Here is a 20,903-nt window from a genome sequence, read left to right as displayed (position 1 = left end):
CCCCCACATTCTGCCCGACAAGGCTCTGGGCTAGGAGCCCAGAGCGGGGCTGAGGTGGTTTTTGTGGGGGCCTTTGAAATGCTAAATGCTGGAAACCCCGGTGTTTCCTGTATGCGATCTGGTGTCTTCATCGGAATGAAAGTTGATCGGGGTGGGAAGGAGATAGTGCGGTCCTGGCCCAGCCCCGGAAGTTCTGACAGCAGGGAAACTGAGGCTGGGGGAATTGTCTGACTAGATGCTGCATCCTGTTTGACACTGCACCTCTGTGCGCTTCTCCCACTGGCCTGTGCCCCCCCCGCCCCCCACTCTCCCAAATCAAAGGAATCCTGACCCAGTTTCTGATGGCTCTTTGGAATTTTCTCCCTGCCAGCCGCCCCGGGTGATAAGCACAGGGTCAGGCGTGCACACAACATACACGCACACGCGTGTACCCTGCAGCCTGGGCAAGCACAAGCAAGGCTGCCCTGGAGGTGATGCTGATCAGGGTCACGAGTCAAAGACGGCCACTGCTGGCCAGCCCCAGGGCACACACGGGTGTCAGGCCTGACAGGGTGGCCCCGGCCAGCACCCCCCTCCGGGACCTGGGGGAGCACCAGTCACCAAACTGTGACTGAGCCATGGGAGCGAGACTCTACCCATCAGGGGACCACCCCCAATTCCCTTTCAAATGAACCGCAATCCCAGGGCCAGGCTGAGGCCAGGCTGCGCAGTGCTCACCCCACCTGTTCCCTGCTGGTGACACCTCGGCACCTCAATCTCCCACGTGGCCAGGAAGAATTCAGTGAGAGACTCAGGGTGCTGAACTGCTCCAACTCTCCCGTGCAGGGAGAGGTGGGGGATCTCTGTACCCCAGAGACGGGGGCTCAGTGAGGCCCCATTCTCCATCCCTGACTTCCAGATGCACTGCAGGACCGTGGTACCCAACACAATCACTATTCAGGGACACAGTGACCACACGCCCTGGTCCCCGTCAGGATGCCATGGCGGGGTGGGGGAGGGGGGAATCTATTAGCTAGCGCCCACTGCTCCCCATCTTTTCCCTGAGGGACTGGCAGGACGTGGTGCTCCTGCATTGGTCTTGTACAGGAACTAATGACAGGGTCCCCCACGAGAAATGGGGGATCACGAGAAAGTCACTTTCCCGAGGGGACCCTTCACCTCCGTGTAATGGGAACTCCAAGCTGAGTCTGGGTTGTGGGAGGCCATGTGTGGGAATAGGGGCCAAGCCTCCAGCCCACGGCCGCCCTCCTATAGGTGATGCCTGGCCAGTCCCAGCACCCAAATAACTCCCAGGGGGCCCTCGGGGGCACCACCCGATACTGCCCGCACCCCCACTTTCTGGAGGGCCAGGGAGGAGCACCTTGTGCGGCTACCCAGATTCAAGGAAGAGCCCCCCCCAACCCATGCGTGCAGAAAGAGGAGTCGCTCCTGGCCCTGGTGTCCCCGCCTGGCCCAGCCCAGCCCCTCTCTGCTGCCACCTCCTGGCCAAGAAACCTCCCCTCCCCCGCACCAGGCCTGCCCGCAGCCCCTTCCCATTCCCCAGCCCCTTCCCGGTCCCGGGGAGCTGCCCCCTACACAGGGTGGGGAGGGGGCGCTCTGTGGCTCTGCCCTCCGCTGCCTCCACTCCAGCCTCTGGGGTTGCTGCTCCCAGGACCTTTACACAACTCTGGCTCCCCCACACCAGGACCGTTCCTCATGGGACAGGAGCAATCCACGGGTAGAGGAGGGCGTCTCGGGGTCGCCTGCTTCCCCTGCTGGCCGGGGGCGGGGGAGACTGTGAGGGCTACAGCGGGGGACCCCCGATGCTGGTCTCCCACTTCTTGGTGGCTCATGCACACCTTCTGAGTGACTGAGGGAGGAAACCGGGGGAATGCCAGGGAGCCCTAAGCGGTAGGAGCTGGGGCTCCGCCCCACATCCCAGGATGGGGGCTGTGCCCAGGCCTCTCTCTCACCTCTGAGCACACGCCCCCTGGGAGGCTGGGATGGGGGGGCGCAGACCCCTTGTAGAGCAGCTGCTGCCGCCAGAGGCTGCCCCACGGAAGCAGGTGGGACAAGTCCACTCACAGGACCCTCACTCCGTCTCACTCTTTCTCCACCGTAAAGCGGGGGAGCCGGAGCCTCCCGAAAGAGTGGTTCGGAGGCGGCACATAAAAATAGGGATTGCAAAGCAGTCAAGGAAGCGCCCTGCGCCCCGGCGGCAGCGTCGTAAATATTCCTGGAGGAGATACCGGGCAGGCGGGCTGGAAACCCTGCCAGCCGGAGGGGGCCCCAGGAGGGGGAAGGCGGCGGTGCCCGCGCCCAGCCTATCGCTCCGAAGAGCCCGGGTGAGATTAAAATGCACATATGCATAACAACCTGGCAGGGCCCCGGGAGGATCCAAAGTGCTAATGTCTGAGCCAGCGCTGGGTAAACTGTGAAGCCAGGACAAATGCTAGGAGTCCTCATTACTAACATGTTTACAGCTCCCTTGGCCCCGCAATCTCTGGCTTAACCTGAAAGAGAAAAGTGGGCAGCATGCCAGGGCTCCAGGGGGAGGCCAAGCCGGCCCCGAGGAAGAGGCCTGGGCGGGCCACCCCACCCGCCCCACCCCCACCGGCTGTCACTGCCAGCGGTGGGGCCACCAATGGGGCTGGGCTCGGGGCCACGGTCCTGGAAGGAGAACTGGACCTTTCACGCCGTCTGTCCCGCTCTCTTTCCGGGGGAAGGAGGAGCGGGGAGCAAGGCTGCAAAGGCTAACGACCAGCCCATGGCCGGGGGTCATCGCGGAAGCTAGCCAGCGCCAGCATTCTGCAGGTCCCCGTCTAGCTGGGTTTGCTGTGTGTGTGTGTGTGTGTGTGTGTGTGTGTGTGTGTGTGTGTGTGTTAACACGAGAAGCCAAGGCTCCAGATTTCGATGTCAAATTTCTCGATTTTTGAAAAGCTGGCAAACTAACTTTTCAGAAATGTTTCAAACATGCTGTGGGCCAAATGGAACACGTGGGCTGGCGCACCACTGGGCACCCGGCCCTGGCACTGCCAGTCTCCGTGGGCCCGTGCCCTGCGGGCCTCCTGGGAGGAGGGAAGCCCTGTCTTTGCCCCCTCGGGGAACCCTGGCAAATCCCGCAGAGGAGCCAGGCGCCAGCGACTCACCCTCCTCGGCCTGGGCGCCTCGGCCATCCTTGGGGGTGCAGCAGCCGTTCTCCACCGCTCTGGAAGCTTCGGGCGGGGTCTCCGCGGCCCCCTCTCCCTCGGCGGGGGCCCCGCCCTTCTGCCCCGCAGCGGGGCTCCCCTCCTCGGGCTGGGGTTCGCTCCGCTTCTCCAAGTCCCCATTGGGTAACAGCTCTGCGGGGCCGGAGTCCTGGGCCATGGACGGGGACTTGGAGGCCACCGCGGCGTCCTTGGGGGCCTCGCTGCTTTCCACCTGCAAGGAGGAAGAGAGGGCCGGGCGCCCGGTGAGGGCCGCGCTCCCCCGCGCTCCTCCGGGGGTGGGCGTGGGGGCAGGGGCGAGGCCCCCCCACGCCCGGAACTCGGGAAAATCCCACGGCCCGGGCCGGGCACCCCGCCACGCGCGCGGCCACGCACGCACACGCACGCCCACGCATGCACGGCCCGGGGCGCACGGGACTTCCTGCAGTCCAGGCCCGGCTGGCCAGGAATCCTCCCCGCCCACACCCCCCTCCCACATGCCGCGCCTCAACCCCACTCCCCTCCCCAGACGCCTTCCAAGATTTGTCTGCAGCCCCATTCGACTTCAGGCTTTTTTCCCACTCTGGAGAAGCACATGTTCCCTCCTGTGAACATGTGTGTCTGTCTCTTAATTTTTTCTCAATAAAACTTTTTTTTTCGTTTAAAAAAAATAAAAGTTGGGCTGGAGCAATAGCACAGAGGGTAGGGCATTTGCCTTGCATGCAGCCGAACTAGGTTCGATTCCCAGCATCCCATATGGTCCCCTGAGCACCGTCAGGAGTAATTCCTGAGTGCATGAACCAGGAGTAACTCCTGTGCATCGCTGGGTGTGACCCAAAAAGCAAAAATTAAATTAAAAAAAAAATAAAAGCAACACTCTAGGGTCGTAGAGCAGGTTCACCGGGCAAAGGGCTGACCTTGCACTAGGGGCTTCCTGGGCTCCATCCCTGACACCACTTACGGTCCATCAGGCCCTGGCCCCCCCAAGACTATGGGGAGCTGGCTCCTGAGCTGCACGCAGGCCCCCAGGTTCCAGCCCCAGTCTCCCGAGCTCCACCCGGGTAGCGCCCAGCCGGGGAGACTCCCCCAGCCCCACAGAAGGAGGAAGACCTCTTCGCCTCAGGAGAGTACCCAGGGCTGGCTGACCTGAGTAGTCGGGGCTCCCACCAGCCCCATCCACTCCCCTTCCCCCTTGGAAAAAGGGCTCTGTCCTTGTGCACGGTCACTTGTCTCTGGGATTCCTGGCGACAAGGCCCACATTTCGGGGGGTGCCTATGGGGCTGTGCTTGGCTTGTAGGACCCTGGCCCTCCTGGGTCTGTGTCCCCAGAACCAGGAACAAGGGGAAAGGACCGTGCTTGGTCACTGTAAGTTCCAGCCCAGGAGGTGGCCCCGGGCTCCAGCTGTGCCCCTCTGTGCCCCAAGCACGGTCCTTTCCCCATAGGCACCCCCCGAAATGTGGGCCTTGTCGCCAGGAATCCCAGAGACAAGTGACCGTGCACAAGGACAGAGCCCTTTTTCCTTGACCGCCCCCTCCCCCAGTCTGCTGACCACCAGGGGAGGCTCTCAGAGCCCTTGGGAATTGATGCCAGGTCACCCAATCCTCAGGGCTTAGACGCAGGAGAGTGGTCAGCTCTGTCCTTGGCCTTCTGGGGGACCATAGGCCAGGACATCTCAGAAGGGATGGAGCTGTCCACGCAGGCCACAGGGGCGGGCAGCCCTGCGCTAACACTCTGCCCTGTGCCTGGACATCAGGCTGCCCTCAGGTGTCCAGCCCGCCCCGGAGGGCGCAGTGACACCCGCTCAGCGGAGACTGCGGACGCTGCAGGTCAGCACACCCCCCGAACAGGCTAGACCAGTGGGAGGACTTCCTTCTTGGACAATCCTTTTCATTTTTCGTATTTATAAAAGACACAGACTCTAGAATTCAAAACCCTCACAAATGAGTAGTGTCAAAAGGCTAAAAAGCTCCTTTTTGAATGCCCTTCCTGCAAAACCACTCCCTCCAAAGCCAGCCATTTCTAGCAGGTGGTAACAACAGGGGAGCATCCTCCCAAGTCTTTACTAGCAGGTGTTAAAAGACGGCCGAGCACCTTGGGGTGAAGCCGGTACCTGTGTCTTCAGAGCCATGAATGAGGTGCAGGTGTACGTCTGTATTTGCACCCGTACATACAGACCAGATTTTCTTTTTTGTTTGTTTTTTTGGTGTTTGGTTCACACCCGGTGATGCTCAAATCACTCCTGGTGGTGCTCAGGGGACCCTACAGGGTGCCCGGTATGAAACCCAGGTCAGCTGTGTGCAAGGCAAGCGCACTCCCCAGCACTGGGCATGCCCACACCCGTGGGGGTGGGGGCATTGCAGGGGGATTCCTGCCTCCATCTGATGGGACAGGGGACACGGTGAAACACTCCAGTCACTGGATGGGGCCCGGGGCTGACTAGCTCTGTCCATGAGCCACCTGCATGACAGTCCTGGCACCTGGGCACTTCTGTCGAGCAGACAGCCCGAGGAGGGGCCTGGCCCCAGGGGAGAGCTTGCCTCCCGCAGCGTGGGGCTCCCTGAAAACAGTACCACTCTCAAATCTGGTCTGGGTCCCCCGTGGGGGATGAAGAGGAACAAGGGCCTTGGAAACACAGAAACCAGAGCAAAGCCGGTGGCCTCCGCTGCCAGCCCCCAGCATGGAGCGGCCCTCAGGGGCAGGGCGAGCTCTGGGGAACTTGCCAGCTAAGGCTGGGATGACGCGGGGCAGCCGCGTTTCCGTGGAAAGCGGCGACTGTGAGCCGTTCTCAGGGGTGGGGGCGCTGCAGGAGGAAGAGGAAGAGCAGGTCCTGGAAGGGAAACACCGGCCAGATCTCAGTCGCTGAGAGCCTCACCCTGCAGAGCGGGCCGGGCCGAGGGTGTCGGGCGCTGCAAGCCCAGGAGTCCTTGACTGAGAACGCCCTTCCGGCACCTCCCCTCTCCCGCCAGGCCTGGCTGGGTGGGAGCCAGCAGGGATCCACTTTAGGGCTGGCTCTGCCATGTCCCTCGGGGCCCCCGACACAGCACTCCAGGGAATGGGGAGCTGGGGTCGTGCAGGCCAGCTCAGTCAGAACCGTGGCCCTGGCCGGCTGGTGCCCGGCCACTTGCTGCCCCACGGACACATCCGGCTGGGGCAGGGCCCGCTCAGGACGGCCGATGTCACTCACTTCCTGCCTGGGGACCACATGGCCCCCTGGCCTGGACTTACTTCCTGTTGACTGCCAGCTCCCGAGCGTGGAGCGCACGCCCGGGGCCCAGCCCACACCAGTGGCCCCTCCCAGGCCTGCCCTGGAAGATTCCATCACGCTGCTGGGTGACGGGCGCCAGCCTTCCTGAGGTGGGCGATGAAGGACCCAGCTCCAGGGTCGCCCCCCGCCCCCGCACCCACCTCTTTCAGGTTGGCCACCCGCTCGCCGCAGTCCCCAGTTCCCACTCCACACACAGTGGAAGCAGGTGACAGCCGGCCCAGGGGACTCTGGCCACGGGTCTGAGCCATGCTTGGGTGTCATGTAAAGGGACCTGCTGGCTTGGGGGCCTTGCGGTCCCTCTGCAGGACACAGGCAGCCCCTAGCCCCACAAGGAGTTATTCGGCCTTCAAACATCACCTATGGCGTGTTGAAAGTCTGGGTGGGTGGCAGCAGTTTTGTCCCTTTTTCTGGGTTTCAGGCTACACCCACCAGTGCTCAGGGGTCACTCCCAGCGGGGTTCAGGAGACCCAGCCGTGAAAGGCGGCCCCAGCCGCTGCCCGGTCCCTCCAGCTCCGAGCTCTGTCTCTGCCTAAGGACTCCTCTTCGTCTCCAAACCTCAGCTCAGCATGGCAGACAGGCACGAGACCCTGGATGCTGGGCTCAGATGCTGGAAGGCTTAAAGGGAAGCTCAGTCCCCAGAAGAAGAAGACCCCCACCCCCAGCCCCCTGCAGCCCCCACCCTAATTACTGTCCCTGGTAACTTCTAGGCTTTCTACCTTTGGGGGATCATTTTATTTATCCACTTAATTTATTCATTCGCTGTTCCCAGCAGTGCTCATGGGGCCTGGGGGTCCCACCCATCCCACCCAGCATATTCGGTCTGATGTTATGTGCCCAGCAGTGCTCAGAGATAGAACCCAGTCATTTCCTGCCCTTTTAAAAAAATACACACACACACACACACACACACACACACACACACACACAAAACACACCCGCATCACACCCGGCGATACACAGGGTTACTCCTGGTTCTGCACTCAGGAATTACTCCTGGAAGTACTCGGGGAGACCATATGGGATGCTGGGAATAGAACCCAGGTCAGCCGCGTGCAAGGCAAAGGCCCTACCCACTGTGCTATCACTCCAGCCCCTAAGGAACATATTAAAGTCAGTGGGGGGTCGGAGTGATAGTGTAGTGGGTAGGGCGTTTAGCCTTGCCCACAGCAGACCAGGATTCAATCCTCGGCATCCCATATGGTCCCCCAACTACTGCCAGGAGTAATTCCTGAGTGCAGAGCCTGGAGTAACCCCTGAGCATCACTGGGTCTGACCCAAAAAGACGAAGAAATTAAAAAATAATAATAATAAAGTCAGTGTGCCTGTCTCTTTCACACATACACAAGTCTGAGCCCTGGTCTCTGAGGCCCTCAGGCTGACCCCCACACCCCCTTCCGCCCAGCTCAAACCCTCCTCCCCAGCATGACTGGCAGGCTGCCTGGAAGGGGAGGACTGAGCCCCCTCAAGCATGTCCAGCCCCACCCCACCCCGGGGCCCACTGCTGCAGCATCTGTGTACAAGCCCCCTCAGCCCACACGGGCTGCGGTTTGCGGGTCTCTTTCCTCACATTTCTCCTCCCATCCATCTGTCCATCTGTTCATCTCTCCGTCCATCCTCTCCCTCCCAGCCACTCCCCTGCAGCTTGCAGACCCAAGCACAGGAGCTGCGCCTGTGGGTTAGAAAATGAGTCAGTGCCGTGACCCCGCTTCCTCCCCATCTGGGGTCTTGGCAAAGGCCTCCAAGACATGGGGGGGGGGGTGTCCAACACCTCCCAAGGGGCCAGGGTCCTAGAAGGCATGAGGGGCCTCTGGAAGCCAGGATTGAGTCTCCTGGTCCCAGAGCAGGCTGCAGGGTGTCCCGCAGACCCTGGGCAGTGCAAGGAGCCTTCTGCAGAGAACCCTCCCCATCCCGGTGGCCCTACCCTGATATTTTTTTTTTGTTGGTGCTCAGTGCTCAGGAGTCACTCCTGGAGGTGCCCGGGGCAGCATATGGCAAACCCTGGTGGGCTGCATGCAAGGCAAATACCCTACCCACTGTACTATCATCTGGCCCCTGACCCTGATTTGCTGAAGTCTGCAGGGTACTCCAAGATTCCCATCCTCCCCATAGAGGGGGAGCCCCGTCTCCCTGAGTGCTCCTAACAGGAAGTGAGCTTTTATGAAGATATTTCCACATGAAAAATTAAAGCCTGGAAAAGGAGAGGTGAAGCAGATGGGGCCCAGGCATCTGGGGGTGGGGCAGGAGCCCCACAGTGGGGGGAGACGTGGCCCTGGGGGGGCCCTTTGCCCTCCTCCAGGAGCCAGGCCGGGTGCTAGGGGTCTGCCTCAGCCTCCCCTCCCGCCCTCGCCCCGCACCAGCTCCCGCGGTGGCTTTCAGGCCTCTTGCTCAGCTCCATGCCAGCCGGGCGCCTGGCAGCAGGCCCGCCGCGGACGGTTGGTTAAAGACACATGATCACAGGTGCAGGCGTGAGCAGGGTACAGGGCAGCCCAGACGCCTGCCCGCCTGGCCCGGGTCAGCCGCTAACCCCGGGGGCCCCCTCCCGTGGGCCTATCCACCCTCACCCCCACCCCTGGACTTTTCCAGCCTGACTCCAGTTTCAGGAAACAGCCACAGCTCCCTGGCAGGGCACCCTGCCCCCACGCTGGCGCCCGGCCAGCCGCCCTGGGCCTCTGCTCCAGGCCTTCCTCAGCCCCTTCCTGGGCAGCCTCTGATCCTCTGAGCAGCGGCAGAGTTGACCTTGAGGCAGGGAGAGCCTGAGCGGGGTCCACCCCACCCACCCCGCTCCCTGAGAGAGGGCCCCCAAAGCCTCGGAGAGCCAACTCGGGAAAGAGGGGGCCCCAGCCTCTGCATCCACCTCGGGGCCCCATCTCCTGGACTGCGAGTTGCCGCATCTCCCTCCTTCCCCAGAGACCTCTCCGCTATGCCTGTGTGCGTGTGGTTGGGTACCTGCTCGTGACTGCGTGTGCCTGTGTAAATATGTGTTCATGTGCATGCCTGTGTATGCGCACATGTGTACAAGTGCCCGTGTATGCATGTGGTTATATGCATGCCCGGGGCCAGGTGCATACCTGTGTGTGTATACATGTGGTTATATGCATGCCCGGGGTCAGGTGTATGCCTGTGTATGCTCATGTGTACATATGCCTGTGCACGCATGTGGTTATATGCATGCCCAGGGTCAGGTGCATGCCTGTGTGTGCGCACATGTGTACAAGTGCCCGTGTATGCATGTGGCTATATGCATGCCTGGGGTCAGGTGCATACCTGTGTGTGCGCTCATATGTACATGTGCGTTTGTATTCACGTGGTTATATGGATGCCTGTGTGTGCTCTCATGTGTACATGTGCCCGTGTATGCATGTGGCTATATATGCATGCCCGGGGTCAGGTGCATGCCTGTGTCTATGCTGTGTGTGCATGTGCCTGTGTATGCAAGTGGTCATATGCATGTATATGGGCGGCTGTGTGCTTGGGCATGTATATGTGTGTGCACATGTGTGTGAGAGAGACAAAGAGACTCAAGCGTGAGAAGCTGTGAAGCTTAGATTCCCCCGGCTGAGCCCGGTTACCATGGCCAGGGAGGGGCACAAGAAAGGGCCATGCCTGGCCAGCCACATGAGGTTCCACCTTCAGCAGGGACACCTGTCCACCCGGAAGAGGACGTGCGCGTTACCTCTGAAGTCACCTCAAAGGGCTGGACCGGGGAGTGAGGCTCTGTCGAGAGCCGCGCACATGTTGACAGCCCTCCTGCAATCACCAGTTTCCCCTCTGAGGAAGAAGGGAACCTGGTGCAGGAGACAGCCCAGCGCCTCCGACGGCGACTCCAACGGGGGGACCCCTTCCTGGGCTCCTCCAGGGCCCCAGCCCCAGTTTCCTAACTCCCAGCCCGCTCAGCCCCTGGTTCTCCAGCCCCTGGGCCGCCCTGCTTGATTCTCTGTCCATCTGGCGCTTCTCCGGGGGCACAGCCAGTGCGGCTCCACTTCTCTGGGTGGGGGCAATAATGCCTGCACCCCAACTGCAGCAGCGTGGGGTCTGCAGGGTGGGCTGAGTGAAGCCCCAGGGAGTAAGTAACGTTAGCCGTTAGCCGTGAATGGCCAGGGTGACGGTGACGCTGGGGAATGGTGAAAACAAACATGGAGCTTTGAAAAGCAAAACAGGATTCTGGGGTTTCATTTTGATGCTCTCCTGATGACCAGAGGGCAGGGACACCCTTCAGATGCCCCTGTTCTGTTCTGATCTGTTCCCTTATGGAAGGATGGGTGCCTGGGGACACCACGTATTCCTGGGGCCTGACACTGGCCCGCAGTCACCAGCAGCGTCGCCCTGTCCATCCCCCCCCACCCCCGCCTCGCCCCACCGCCCCGAATGTGGGTCCATCTCTGCACTCAGCTCCCGGCATCCTCTTGGCACTCAGCCTATCTCGCTCCCGAACGCCAGAGCAAACTCCCCACACGATTCTCGTCATGCCACACACCCACCCCAAAATGTGAGGAGAGGGGGCTGAAGCGAGAGCATTCGTAGCGGGGAGGATGTTTGCCCTGCACACGGCCAGCCCAGGTTCGACCCCTGGCATCAACTAGGTCGCCCCCCGAGCCCCGTCAGGAATGATCCCTGAGCTCCGAGCCAGGAATGAGCCCTGAGCACTGCCAGATGCGGCACCCAGAAACGGATAATTTGAGAAGACACAGGGGAACTCATTCGGGCTCTCTGCTGTCGCCCACTCTCACTGACAAGGAATGTGCTCCTGAAGGGGACCCCTGTCCACCTGGCCAGGCCAGTGTGCTCAACCAGCCACTTTCGGGCCTCCCACGGCCCACCACCCTTCTCTAGCCTCCCTTTCGGGTCCAGGGCCAGCTAAGCCCATGCTTTGCCTCCTCCCAATGCCTCTGACTAAAGAGTGTGGGAACGAGCCGGTGAATCTGCAGGATTCTGTTAACAGAAAGTCTCTGATCTTGGGAAGGTTGTGTGTGAGCGAAGCCAGGGAATCGAACCCAGTACCTCATCCCTGCCCCCGAGTCCTCGTGGGAGACATCTGCTGCTGCTGCTCCACTCTCACCTTCAAAACCACGAGACCAGGGCAGGTACGCCATGCAGCAGGTCCAGAGCCCCTTGAGGGGTTGGCCAGGGTGGGGTAGGGGTGGCAGAGAAGAACTTTCTGGAAGTTTTGTGCATTCAGGAAGGGGCAGCAGCCGCTGGGACCAGTGCAGGAGTGACTCTCCTTGGAAAACAACTTGTGGGACTGGAGCCATAGCACAGCGGGTAGGGTGTTTGCCTTGCACGTGAGCAACCCGGGTTTGATTCCCAGCATCCCATATGGTCTCCCTGAGCACCACCAGGAGTAATTCCTGAGTGCAGAGTCAGGAGTAATCCCTGTGCATCGCCGGGTGTGACCCAAAAAGAAAAAAGAAAAAACAAAAAACAACTTGTGGGCCCTGGCCCCGTCTGAACTTGGAGACCAGTCAAAGGTCCTATCTGGTTGGAAAATGAGCCTGGTCGGAGGGGGCGCTCAGCAGCTGAGCTGAACTGCGACAACACCCTGGGAGGGGGTGGGGTCCTCTGTGGACACCCCAAGTCCTGCTGTGAGGGGAGGTGGCCTCCCTCTCCTCCCTCTCACCCGGGGGCGGAGCTGCTGGCTCTGGTGCCCGCCCCCCTTCCCCCTCCCCCCTCCCCCCTCCCCCCATGCTGGGTTATTCTTAGCTAGAGAGGTCACCTCAGAGTGCTCCCTGAGCAAAAATAACCCAGAGGAAGTCGGTGGGGATAAATCTCCGAAAAGTAGATGCAGATACAGGGTACGGGGCCCGCGGGGCTGTTCCCCACACTGGGGTCTGACTGGCGAAGGCAGGACATGAGCCCTCCGCAGCCCCCTACGACAGGCCTTCCTCCGCCCACTGCCGCCCACTGTCCTCACGAACTGGCCAGCAGGAAGTCTCCTCTTCCTCCCGCCCCGCTGCTCAGCCCAGCACCGGCCAGCAGACATGGCCGTGCGCCCCGTGCCCTCCTGGCCTGGGCCCAGGTGCCAGCTCCTGGCTTGCCCCGCCCAGCTTTGCTTCCTGTTTCCTGCTGCCTCCAGGTTGAGCCCTCCTGGCCCGGGGCCCAGACCCCACCATTGCTTTGGGGCATCAGCTCTCTGGCGGGAGTGGGGGGTGGGGAACACCTTCAATCAGAATGTGGGTATTTTTTTCGGGGGGGGGGAGAGGGGGGCGGGGGGTTGGGTTTGTGCTTACTCCTAGCTTTGTGCGTAGGGGTCACTCCTGGCAGAGCGAGGATACCATACTCAGTGCCAGAAACCAGAAAGGGAACTGCTTTAACCCTTCTTCTGTCTCACCAGCCTTTGGTTTTTTTTTTTTTCTTTAAATGAATCACCATGAGATAGAACATCACAAAGCTATTCATGGTCGGGTTTCAGTCATACAATGTTCCAACACCCGTCTCTCCACCAGAGTACATTTCCCACTACCAGTGTCCCCAGTTTCCCCTCCCACCCCGCCATCACCCCTTCGGATGGTTTTTGATTTTGTTTTGTTTTTGCTTTTTTGGTTCACACCCAGTGATGCTCAGGGGTTACTCCTGGCTCTGCACTCAGGAATTACTCCTGGCGGTGCTTGGAGGACCATATGGGATGCCGGAGATTCAACCAGGACGCTGGGGATTGAACCCATGTCAGCTGTGTGCAAGGCAAACGCTCTCCCCACTGTCCTATCGCTCCTTGGGATGGTTTTTGGACTGGGCCTTTTACTGCTTGTTTGTTTGTTTGTTTGTTTGGGGGCCACACCCACGGAGACTCAGGGCTTATACTCAGGAGACCGTAAGTGATGCTGGGATCGAAGCCAACTACTGTGTGCAAGGCAAGCACCCTCCCTGCTGAGGTAGGGCTCGGCCCCCGCCCGGTTTCCAAATAGCCCTCCCTGCCAGTAATCTCTGGAGAGCTGGGTGCTGAGGGGGAAGGAATCCGCGTGCAGGCTTGCAGTCCAGAGATGTGGGGTCCCCCCTGCTCTCTGAACCTCCGGCTGTCCATCTGGTTGGGGGTCGGCACCCCCAGGGAGGCTCTAGCAGCCAGGTGGTTACAGGAGGGGACCTGGCGGGCATTATGGTGGTGCCCATAGCGGGCATCCTCCTTCGCTCTCTCGGTCCTGGGTGGAGTGGGCCCACTGGACATCAAATCCAGCAGAAAGAAAGACACCGGCCCTCATCTCCCTTGGAGAGGCGGTTCATCTCATTTCTGTAGTGCTCCTGCCGAGGGCGCCACACGCAGCAGTGCTCAGGGCTACAGCCCAGCCCGGATCTGGTACAGACTTGTCACATGCGCCACGTCCGGCGGAAGCCACGTGAGAGGCGCATGGTCCCTGCCTGTTGTCTGGTCTTTCATCTCTGCAGAACTGAAGCTCTGTCTGCTGTGGGGGTGGAGGCCAGGCCTCCCAGGGCCGTGCAGGTGGCCTCTGGCTGGGCCACACCAGGCCTCCGTCTTTTACTTCTCAGCGTGCGTCTTGGCCACATTTACTAATGGTTCAAAAGGGACAGCCCGCTGGGACCCCAGGGCAGGAGAGGCAGCGGGAGAAAGGGGTACGGCCAGAAGGCACGGTGCTCAGTGGCCAGTGACGTACTGGGACAGGCAGGGCCCCAGCTGAACCGAGGAGACACATCTTGTCCCAGAAGATTCAGAGTTCCTAGAGGGTTTTTTTTGTTTGGCGGGGGAGGGGGGGTCGGGGGAGAGTCCTCACACTCGGTGGTATGTAGTGGTTGGGGGCATGGGGGATTGACCCCAGCATGCTGCCCAGTGCTCTAAGCTCTTTCCCAGCAGGGGTAAGTCTCATTCGTGCTTAGCCTCACACCATAGTGCTCAGCAGACCTGTTGGAGGCCAGGGAGGCCTCAGATGAGAAGCCACATGGGGGGCTGCTCCAGATAGGGGGGAGGCAGAGGAATGACAAGATTTGGGGGCAAAAGGAATTAAGAGGTTTGTTTGGGGCCGGAGCGATAGAGCAGTGGTACGACGCCTGCCTTGCATGTAGCTGACCTGGGTTTGATACCTGCTACCCCATATGGTCTCCTAAGCCCACCAGGAGAGATCCTGAGCACAGAGCCGGATGTAACCCCTGACCACTACAGGGTGTAGACCCAAAACAAACAAATTAAAAGATTCTTCGACCTCGGGAAGCAGGGGTGATGCATCTGAGGACACTAATAGCTACACCTCATTCCTCCCTGCCCTGTGCTGGTAATCATATTCACTCACACACACTCACACATACACACACATACACACTCTCACATGTGCATTCACACATATACAAACGCATACATACACACTTACTCACATACACTCATACACTCACAGGCTGACATATACTCATACACTCTAACACACTGCACACACTCACACAAATACACTCATTCTCACATACACCCATACATACACCCACACTCATACACACTCATGCCTAACACCATATTCACATACACTGCTCATAAACACACTCACAGCTCACAGACTCACACATCCTCTCACGAACACTTACACACCTCACACTACTCACACATACACTCACACACTGACGTGTACACTATTAACAATGCCCACACATGCACATCTCAAATACTCCCACACACCATGCACATAGTCGCACACTCTCACTAACCCCCTCGCAGACTCCCACCCCCGCATGCACACACAAAGCACCCCCTTGCCTCGCGGTGCTCCCCCTGGGCTCTCTAGGGGTCTGTCTGATTTCTGCTCCCCCATGCACCCGGGGTCTTCTATCAGCTGCCCGCACCCACCCTTGATGTCAGCACCCTGGGCTTCCTCTCCCATCCTGACCCCTGACCGCACCCGACAGAAGACCAACTGCTCAGGAGGTTACGGCCAGTCTCCTACCTCCAAACCCTTGGTGGCGACAGCCGCAGTGGCACCCAGAGGGGAGCAGGTGCTACTGCACACCTTTCAACCCCTCCCACAACCCCCACCCCACCCCCGGGGCAGGACACGACACACATCCCTGGAGGCCATATATGAGCAAACAGGAAGCAGATCAGACAGGTCCAGCAGGAGGCTGGCGGTCACACAGCAGGAGCGCAGAGTGGCTTCTGCTATCCCTGTGAGGCTGCCCTGGCCTCCAGACGAAGCAAAAGGAACAGGAAGGGCAGGGCCAGGCTCTAAGACACCCTGCCCAGGTGACTCAGAAGGGGAACAAGGTCCAGACAGTGGGACTGGCAGCCACACAGCGGCCAGTGAGTGGCAGAGCAGGGATTGGAGCCGGGATCTGCGGCTCCGGCAATAGTGCTCCCCCTCCACCTGGTCCTGGGCCTGGCTGGGGGTGCATAGCTCTCTGGCCGGAGGCCCCAACTTATTGGGCAGCCACCCCCTTTGCAGAAAAAAATATCAACCAGCACCCACCCTCTGCCACGCCATTCTCTAAGCAGATGAAGAGAAAGTGTCCTCAAAGGCTCTGAGGGTCCTACTGACCCCCCCACCCCCATGCTGCCCCAATCCCCCCTGTAGGGGGCGGTGTTTCTCACTTTGGGAAACACTGAAATCCCTTTCCCCTCTGGGGTCACCCCCTGGTTCCTGCCCTGGGCCCTCAGTGCTGGGCCCTCCCTCTTGTTCCAGGGTCTCAGGAAGGGGGGCTTTATTTGCTCTAGATGGGCCTACCATGTGCTTGCCTGTCTCAGCTGCTCCCCACCCATTCCAGCCTGCACTGTGGGCAACCCTCCACTTCCTCCCTCAAGAAGGATGCCCCCCCAAAAGGACCCCAGGAATCGGGCAAGTGCAGCGTGGGGTCTCCGTGAGCCAGAAAGTCTTTGGGGCGGGGGCCAGAGTGATAACACAGCGGGTAGGACATTTGCCTTGCACGCTGCCGGCCTGGGTTTAATCCCCAGCATCCTATATGGTCCCCCAAGCTCTGCCAGGAGTAATTCCTGAGCACTGAGCCAGGAGCAACCCCTGAGCATCACTGGGTGTGAACCAAAAAAGAGAAAAAAAATGCTATGGGCTACCCTTTATTGGGGGGGGGGGGGGCATACCAGGCAGTGCTCTGGGCTTAATCCTGGCTCTGTGCTCAGGGATCACTCCTAGCTTGGCTTGGGAGACCCGAGGTGGTACGGGGGATCAAACCCAGGTGCACTGTGTGCAAGGCAGTTCCCTCTGCTGTACCCGCCAGCCGGGGTCGCTCTCCTAGCCTTGAACTTAGGATCAATGCTTCCATCCAGGCCTTTCAAGATCTGGGTTTGCTTTAAGAAGAAAATGTTTCTGGGCCGTAGTGATAGTGTTGAAGGTAGGACAATAGTATGGCAGGTAGGATGTTTGCCTTGCACATGGCCAACCTGGGGTTCCATCCCCGGCATCCCAGCCAGGACTCATTTCTGGGTGCTGAGCCAGGAGTAACCCCTGAGCATTGCAGGGTGTTACCCCAAAAGGCAAAAAAAAAAAATGAAAAAGATTAAAGTGTTTTCTAATCACTCTTCTCCTTCCTGTTCGCCTAGACCCCAGGGTGGGTTTCTGAATCTCCCACTGCGAGCAAAGTGCTCCCCAGCCCGCGCCCTCCCCACCGTCCCTCTGCTGGGAACACAGCACGGCCCGCAGAGAGCCTCTCCTTGGAGGGCAGTTCCCGCTGCCCAGACGCCCTGTTCCAGGCCATCTTCAGCAGCGAGGGGTTAAGAGAAAAGACCCAGCTGTCCTGTGTACCAGCCAGGAGTTCCAGGCTCTGAAAGGCTCCTGAGTGCCCGCCCGCCCCAGACTCAGAGGTCACGGCACCCCGAAGCTGGTGGCAAGTCCTGGTGGCCCCATCCTCAGGAGAGGACACGAGGCACGTGGGCCATGGGGCCCACCAGTTCCACCAGTTCCAGCTGTGTCCCTTCCACCAGGCCTCGGGGCAGGGGGGTAGCTGTGTGGGTGGAGTGGGGGTCTGTGCCCCACCCTACCCCAGGGTTCGGCCCCCCCAGCTGGCCCCCTCACTGCCCTTCCAAGGGGATTCAGGACTCAGGCCTGGGGGAGGCCTCAGCACAGGCCCCTGGGCCCTAGGGAGCAGGGTGGGGTCCATCCAGTTCAGTGCAGACAGTGGGGAAGGTGCGGGGGTAATGGTGGGGAGCACAAGACCGGAAAGGCTGGGAAAAGGGCCCCCTGCTGGAATGCTGGACCCAGGGCACGGCAGGGGGCATGCGGGGAGCCGCCACTCACCGGAGGGTGCTTGCGCTTCCGTCCGGGCCGCCCCACCTTCCGCGCGGTGGTGCTCGGCTCCTGCCGCTCGTCCTTGCCGCGGGCGTCCTCCTGCTCCTCTCCCTCCTGTGGGGGGCAACAGGGCTGTGAGCGCGGCTGCACCCCGGGGCCCCCGCCCTGCCCCCAGCCCACCCCACTCCTTGGAGCCCCACTTAGGGAGGCTTCGCCGCCTCTGCTGAGCACATTTCAAGGGCCGTCAGAGCCCCCCAGTCTGGAGCCCGATGGGATTCTGTTTCCATTTTTTGTTTTCCTTTTCTTTCTTGGCTTTTTGGGCCACCCCCGGAGGTACTCAGGGCTGTCCCCTGGCTCAGTGATCAGGATCACTGGATCTCTTGAGCCTATGCCAGGGGGCCATACGGGGTGTCTGGGATGGAACCCAGGTCAGCTGCGTGTAAGAGGAAAGGAGTTTGTTTACATGAAGACAAAGCACGAAAATTGAAAGTAGCTGGAAGTGGGATGAGTGCTTTTCTTTTTTTTTTTCCCTCCGGGCTTTAGGTTTAGGATGAGGTGCAGACTCAGGGCTACTCCCAGCTTAGTGTTCCGGGGTCACCATGCCAGAGGTGAATCCTGGGACCTCAGCCCCATGAGCTGGCTTTCCGGGCCCCGAATCCCTTTCTCTTGAAAAGGGCAAATGTCAATTTAGAAGAATCGCTGATTTGGGGCTGGGGGAAGGATGTAGCCCAGTGGCAGGGCACTAGCCCCACATGAGAGAGATCCTGGGTTCCAACCCCAGCACCACAAAAAAATTTTTAAAAAAAAGGAGAAACTGAAGTGTGCACGTAGCCTCTGGAGACGGCTGTCCTTAACCGTGGCACTAATGGGGCCCATGGCACCTCAATTCCGATTCCAGGAGTTCAGCTTTGCGATGCACTCCATCCCCCAAACACACACACACATACACACACACACACACACCCCCCCCTGCGGGGCCACCAGCAATGTCATCTGGGGGGCCCAGGGACAGAAACCTCGAAAGTCCTGCTGCCTCACTGCTTCCGCTGGCCACAAACCACCCTTGAGTCCCTTCTGAGTCACCGCCCGGCATGGCTGATCGCGAGCAGAAAGCATGGAGGGAAAGGAGAGGAGGGGTGGGCCCTTGGCCGGCAGAGCGGGCCCCCTGCTGCCCCACGGGAGTCCAGGTGCCAGAGGGTTTCAGGGCCCTCCCCACAGAGGACCCTGCCCCAGGGCGTGGGCAGCAGCTGCCCCAGCGCCGGGGCTGTCACCAGGCTGGCCCTCGATGTCCCGCTCCACTTTCATTTTCTGTGACTTGAAAGGAGCTGTGGTTTGCCACATGAATTTTCAGGTGATGGGGGCGGTGGGACGCGCGCTGGAGCCCTGCGGTGACCAACCGTAGTGATGAGATTCACGGGGAGCATGGACCCCCGCTCCGTGACCTGCTCGAAGACCATGGGTGGGATCTCGGGTGTCGTGGCTGAGGCTCTGAGAACCAGAGGAGGAACAGGAAGAGGGTGCCGGGGGGTGCACTGTGGGTGCAGGAGTGGATGGCGCCACCCCCGGAGGCCAGAGTCAGCGGGTGCTCCCAAGTCTGGGGACCAATGTGGCTGGAGGTGGCAGCCTCAGCGCACGCGCGCAGCCGAAGCGAGTGAGGGCTTCGGAGAGAGCGCCAAGGAGAAGACCTGGGACAGGAACCCAGTGGAGTGGGGTCCCAGTAAAGGGACAGAGGTGGCACAGGGACCAGAGCCCCACCAAGCCCTCTTCGAAAGAGCCAGAGCAGCAGCGAGGGCTTAAAGGAAAGCTGGTTCGGGAAGAGAGTGATGCAGAATCTCTTGAGCCTATGCCAGGCTGTCTTCACCGGGGAACCTTGGAGGGGGCGAGTTGAGTTTCCCTCCCCGCCCCAAGCAGAACCCCAGCAGCCGAAAACCTCCAGAAGCCAGCCACAGCCATGCTCAAGGCCACTCTCAATACGCTGGGACAAGCCTCATACATGAAGGAACCGGCAGAGGAATCCAGGTATGCAGGACCCGTGGCTGAGATCTCCAAGCCTGCTCAGATCAGGACTGGGCCTCCTCCACCCAGATCCCCAGTTTTCCAGTAGCTTGGCAGTCACACCCACAAACTGCCCCTGGTGCCATGTAATCTCATCAATGGCAAAGATCCAGAGACTATAAAATAAAGTTCCCAAGATAGAGCGATGCAGTATTTCCTGGAGCAAGCAGTCGCAAATGCGGCCACACAACCTCTTATACTCTGGCCCACTGATGTACCTAAAGTAGCACACATTTGCTTGGTTTTAACATACTTGCTTGTATTCTCTTATATCCAGGCTTAATTTGCTCCAGAATGAAATACAACAACCTTCATACATTTCCCTCTTATTGTGGTGGAAAGATGCTCGCTGGTGGGGTGGGTGCTTGAATATTATCTGTAATGAACTATTGTGAACTACTTTATGAAAATAAAATGTATAAAAATCGCAAAAGAAAAAAATAAATGAAGAAGAGCTGGGAAGGACGTGAAAGATGATCCAGGGATTGAGGCGCTCGCCGACCCGGTTCCATTCCTGGCCATGCAATGAGTATCCCTGAGTGCAGAACCAAGAGTAAGGCCTGAGCACTGCCAGGTACTACCCAAGCAATCCCCTATTAAAAAAATCTGGGGGCTCCTGGAGTCCAAGTCATGTGGGGGACCAGGTGGGCTGGTCCTCAGCTGTCTGCTGACACCCTCCCCCAGGTGAGCAAGGACTCCTGGAGGCTGGGAGACAGCTCAGGGGGCTGGAGTCCTGCATGCTGAGATGCTCAGGGCCGACTCCTGGCTCTGCACTCAGGGATCTCTCCCGGCTGTTCTCGGGGACCCTATGGGGTGCCAGGGGTCAAACCTAGGTTGGCCACATGCAAAGCCAGCACCTTAGCTGCTGTGCTCTCACTCCAGCCCTGAGTTTTGGGTTTGAACCCCAGCAGCACTGCTGGGAGTCATCCCCAAGGGTGGCGGGGAAAAAAAGAACAAAAGGTCACTTGGATGTCAGAAGAGGAGGTGGATGGGGCGTACACACCCATGCGGATCTCAGGGCGGGCACCCACCGTGGCTAAACGGTGAGAACACTGATGAGAGCACTGATGAGACTGTGGGCGAGTCAGTGAAGGTACTGACCCAGGAGAGTGTGGGTAAACCCATCTGTCCATCAGTTGGGTCCAGCCCATCCACTCCAAGCCTCAGTAAAATGGGAGCAAGTTACCCATTCAGCCTACATCTACATCACAGGGATTTGGGGTCAGACAGGCAAAAGGTTGTTTTATTCCCCCTGAAAGC

General features: G+C 59.8%; 1 protein-coding gene across 1 annotated transcript in view; it reads right to left on the bottom strand.

Annotated features, from left to right (window-relative positions):
* Positions 1-20,903, bottom strand: part of DNMT3A (DNA methyltransferase 3 alpha) — a 68,765-nt gene that overhangs the window by 34,080 nt on the left and 13,782 nt on the right. Inside the window, exons 4-5 of the mRNA XM_056125982.1 lie at positions 17,598-17,702; positions 3,129-3,399 (exon numbers count right to left, since the gene is read on the bottom strand). Coding sequence (XP_055981957.1) covers positions 3,129-3,399; positions 17,598-17,702 — 376 coding nt within the window. The remainder of the gene's footprint in view (positions 1-3,128; positions 3,400-17,597; positions 17,703-20,903) is intronic.

The sequence above is a fragment of the Sorex fumeus genome, unplaced genomic scaffold, assembly GCF_029834395.1.
Source record: "Sorex fumeus unplaced genomic scaffold, SorFum_2.1 ptg000006l, whole genome shotgun sequence".
NCBI classification, from domain to species: domain Eukaryota; kingdom Metazoa; phylum Chordata; class Mammalia; order Eulipotyphla; family Soricidae; genus Sorex; species Sorex fumeus.
The sequence above is the reverse complement of the archived record's forward strand: the minus strand, read 5'-3'. Positions and strand labels throughout refer to the sequence as shown.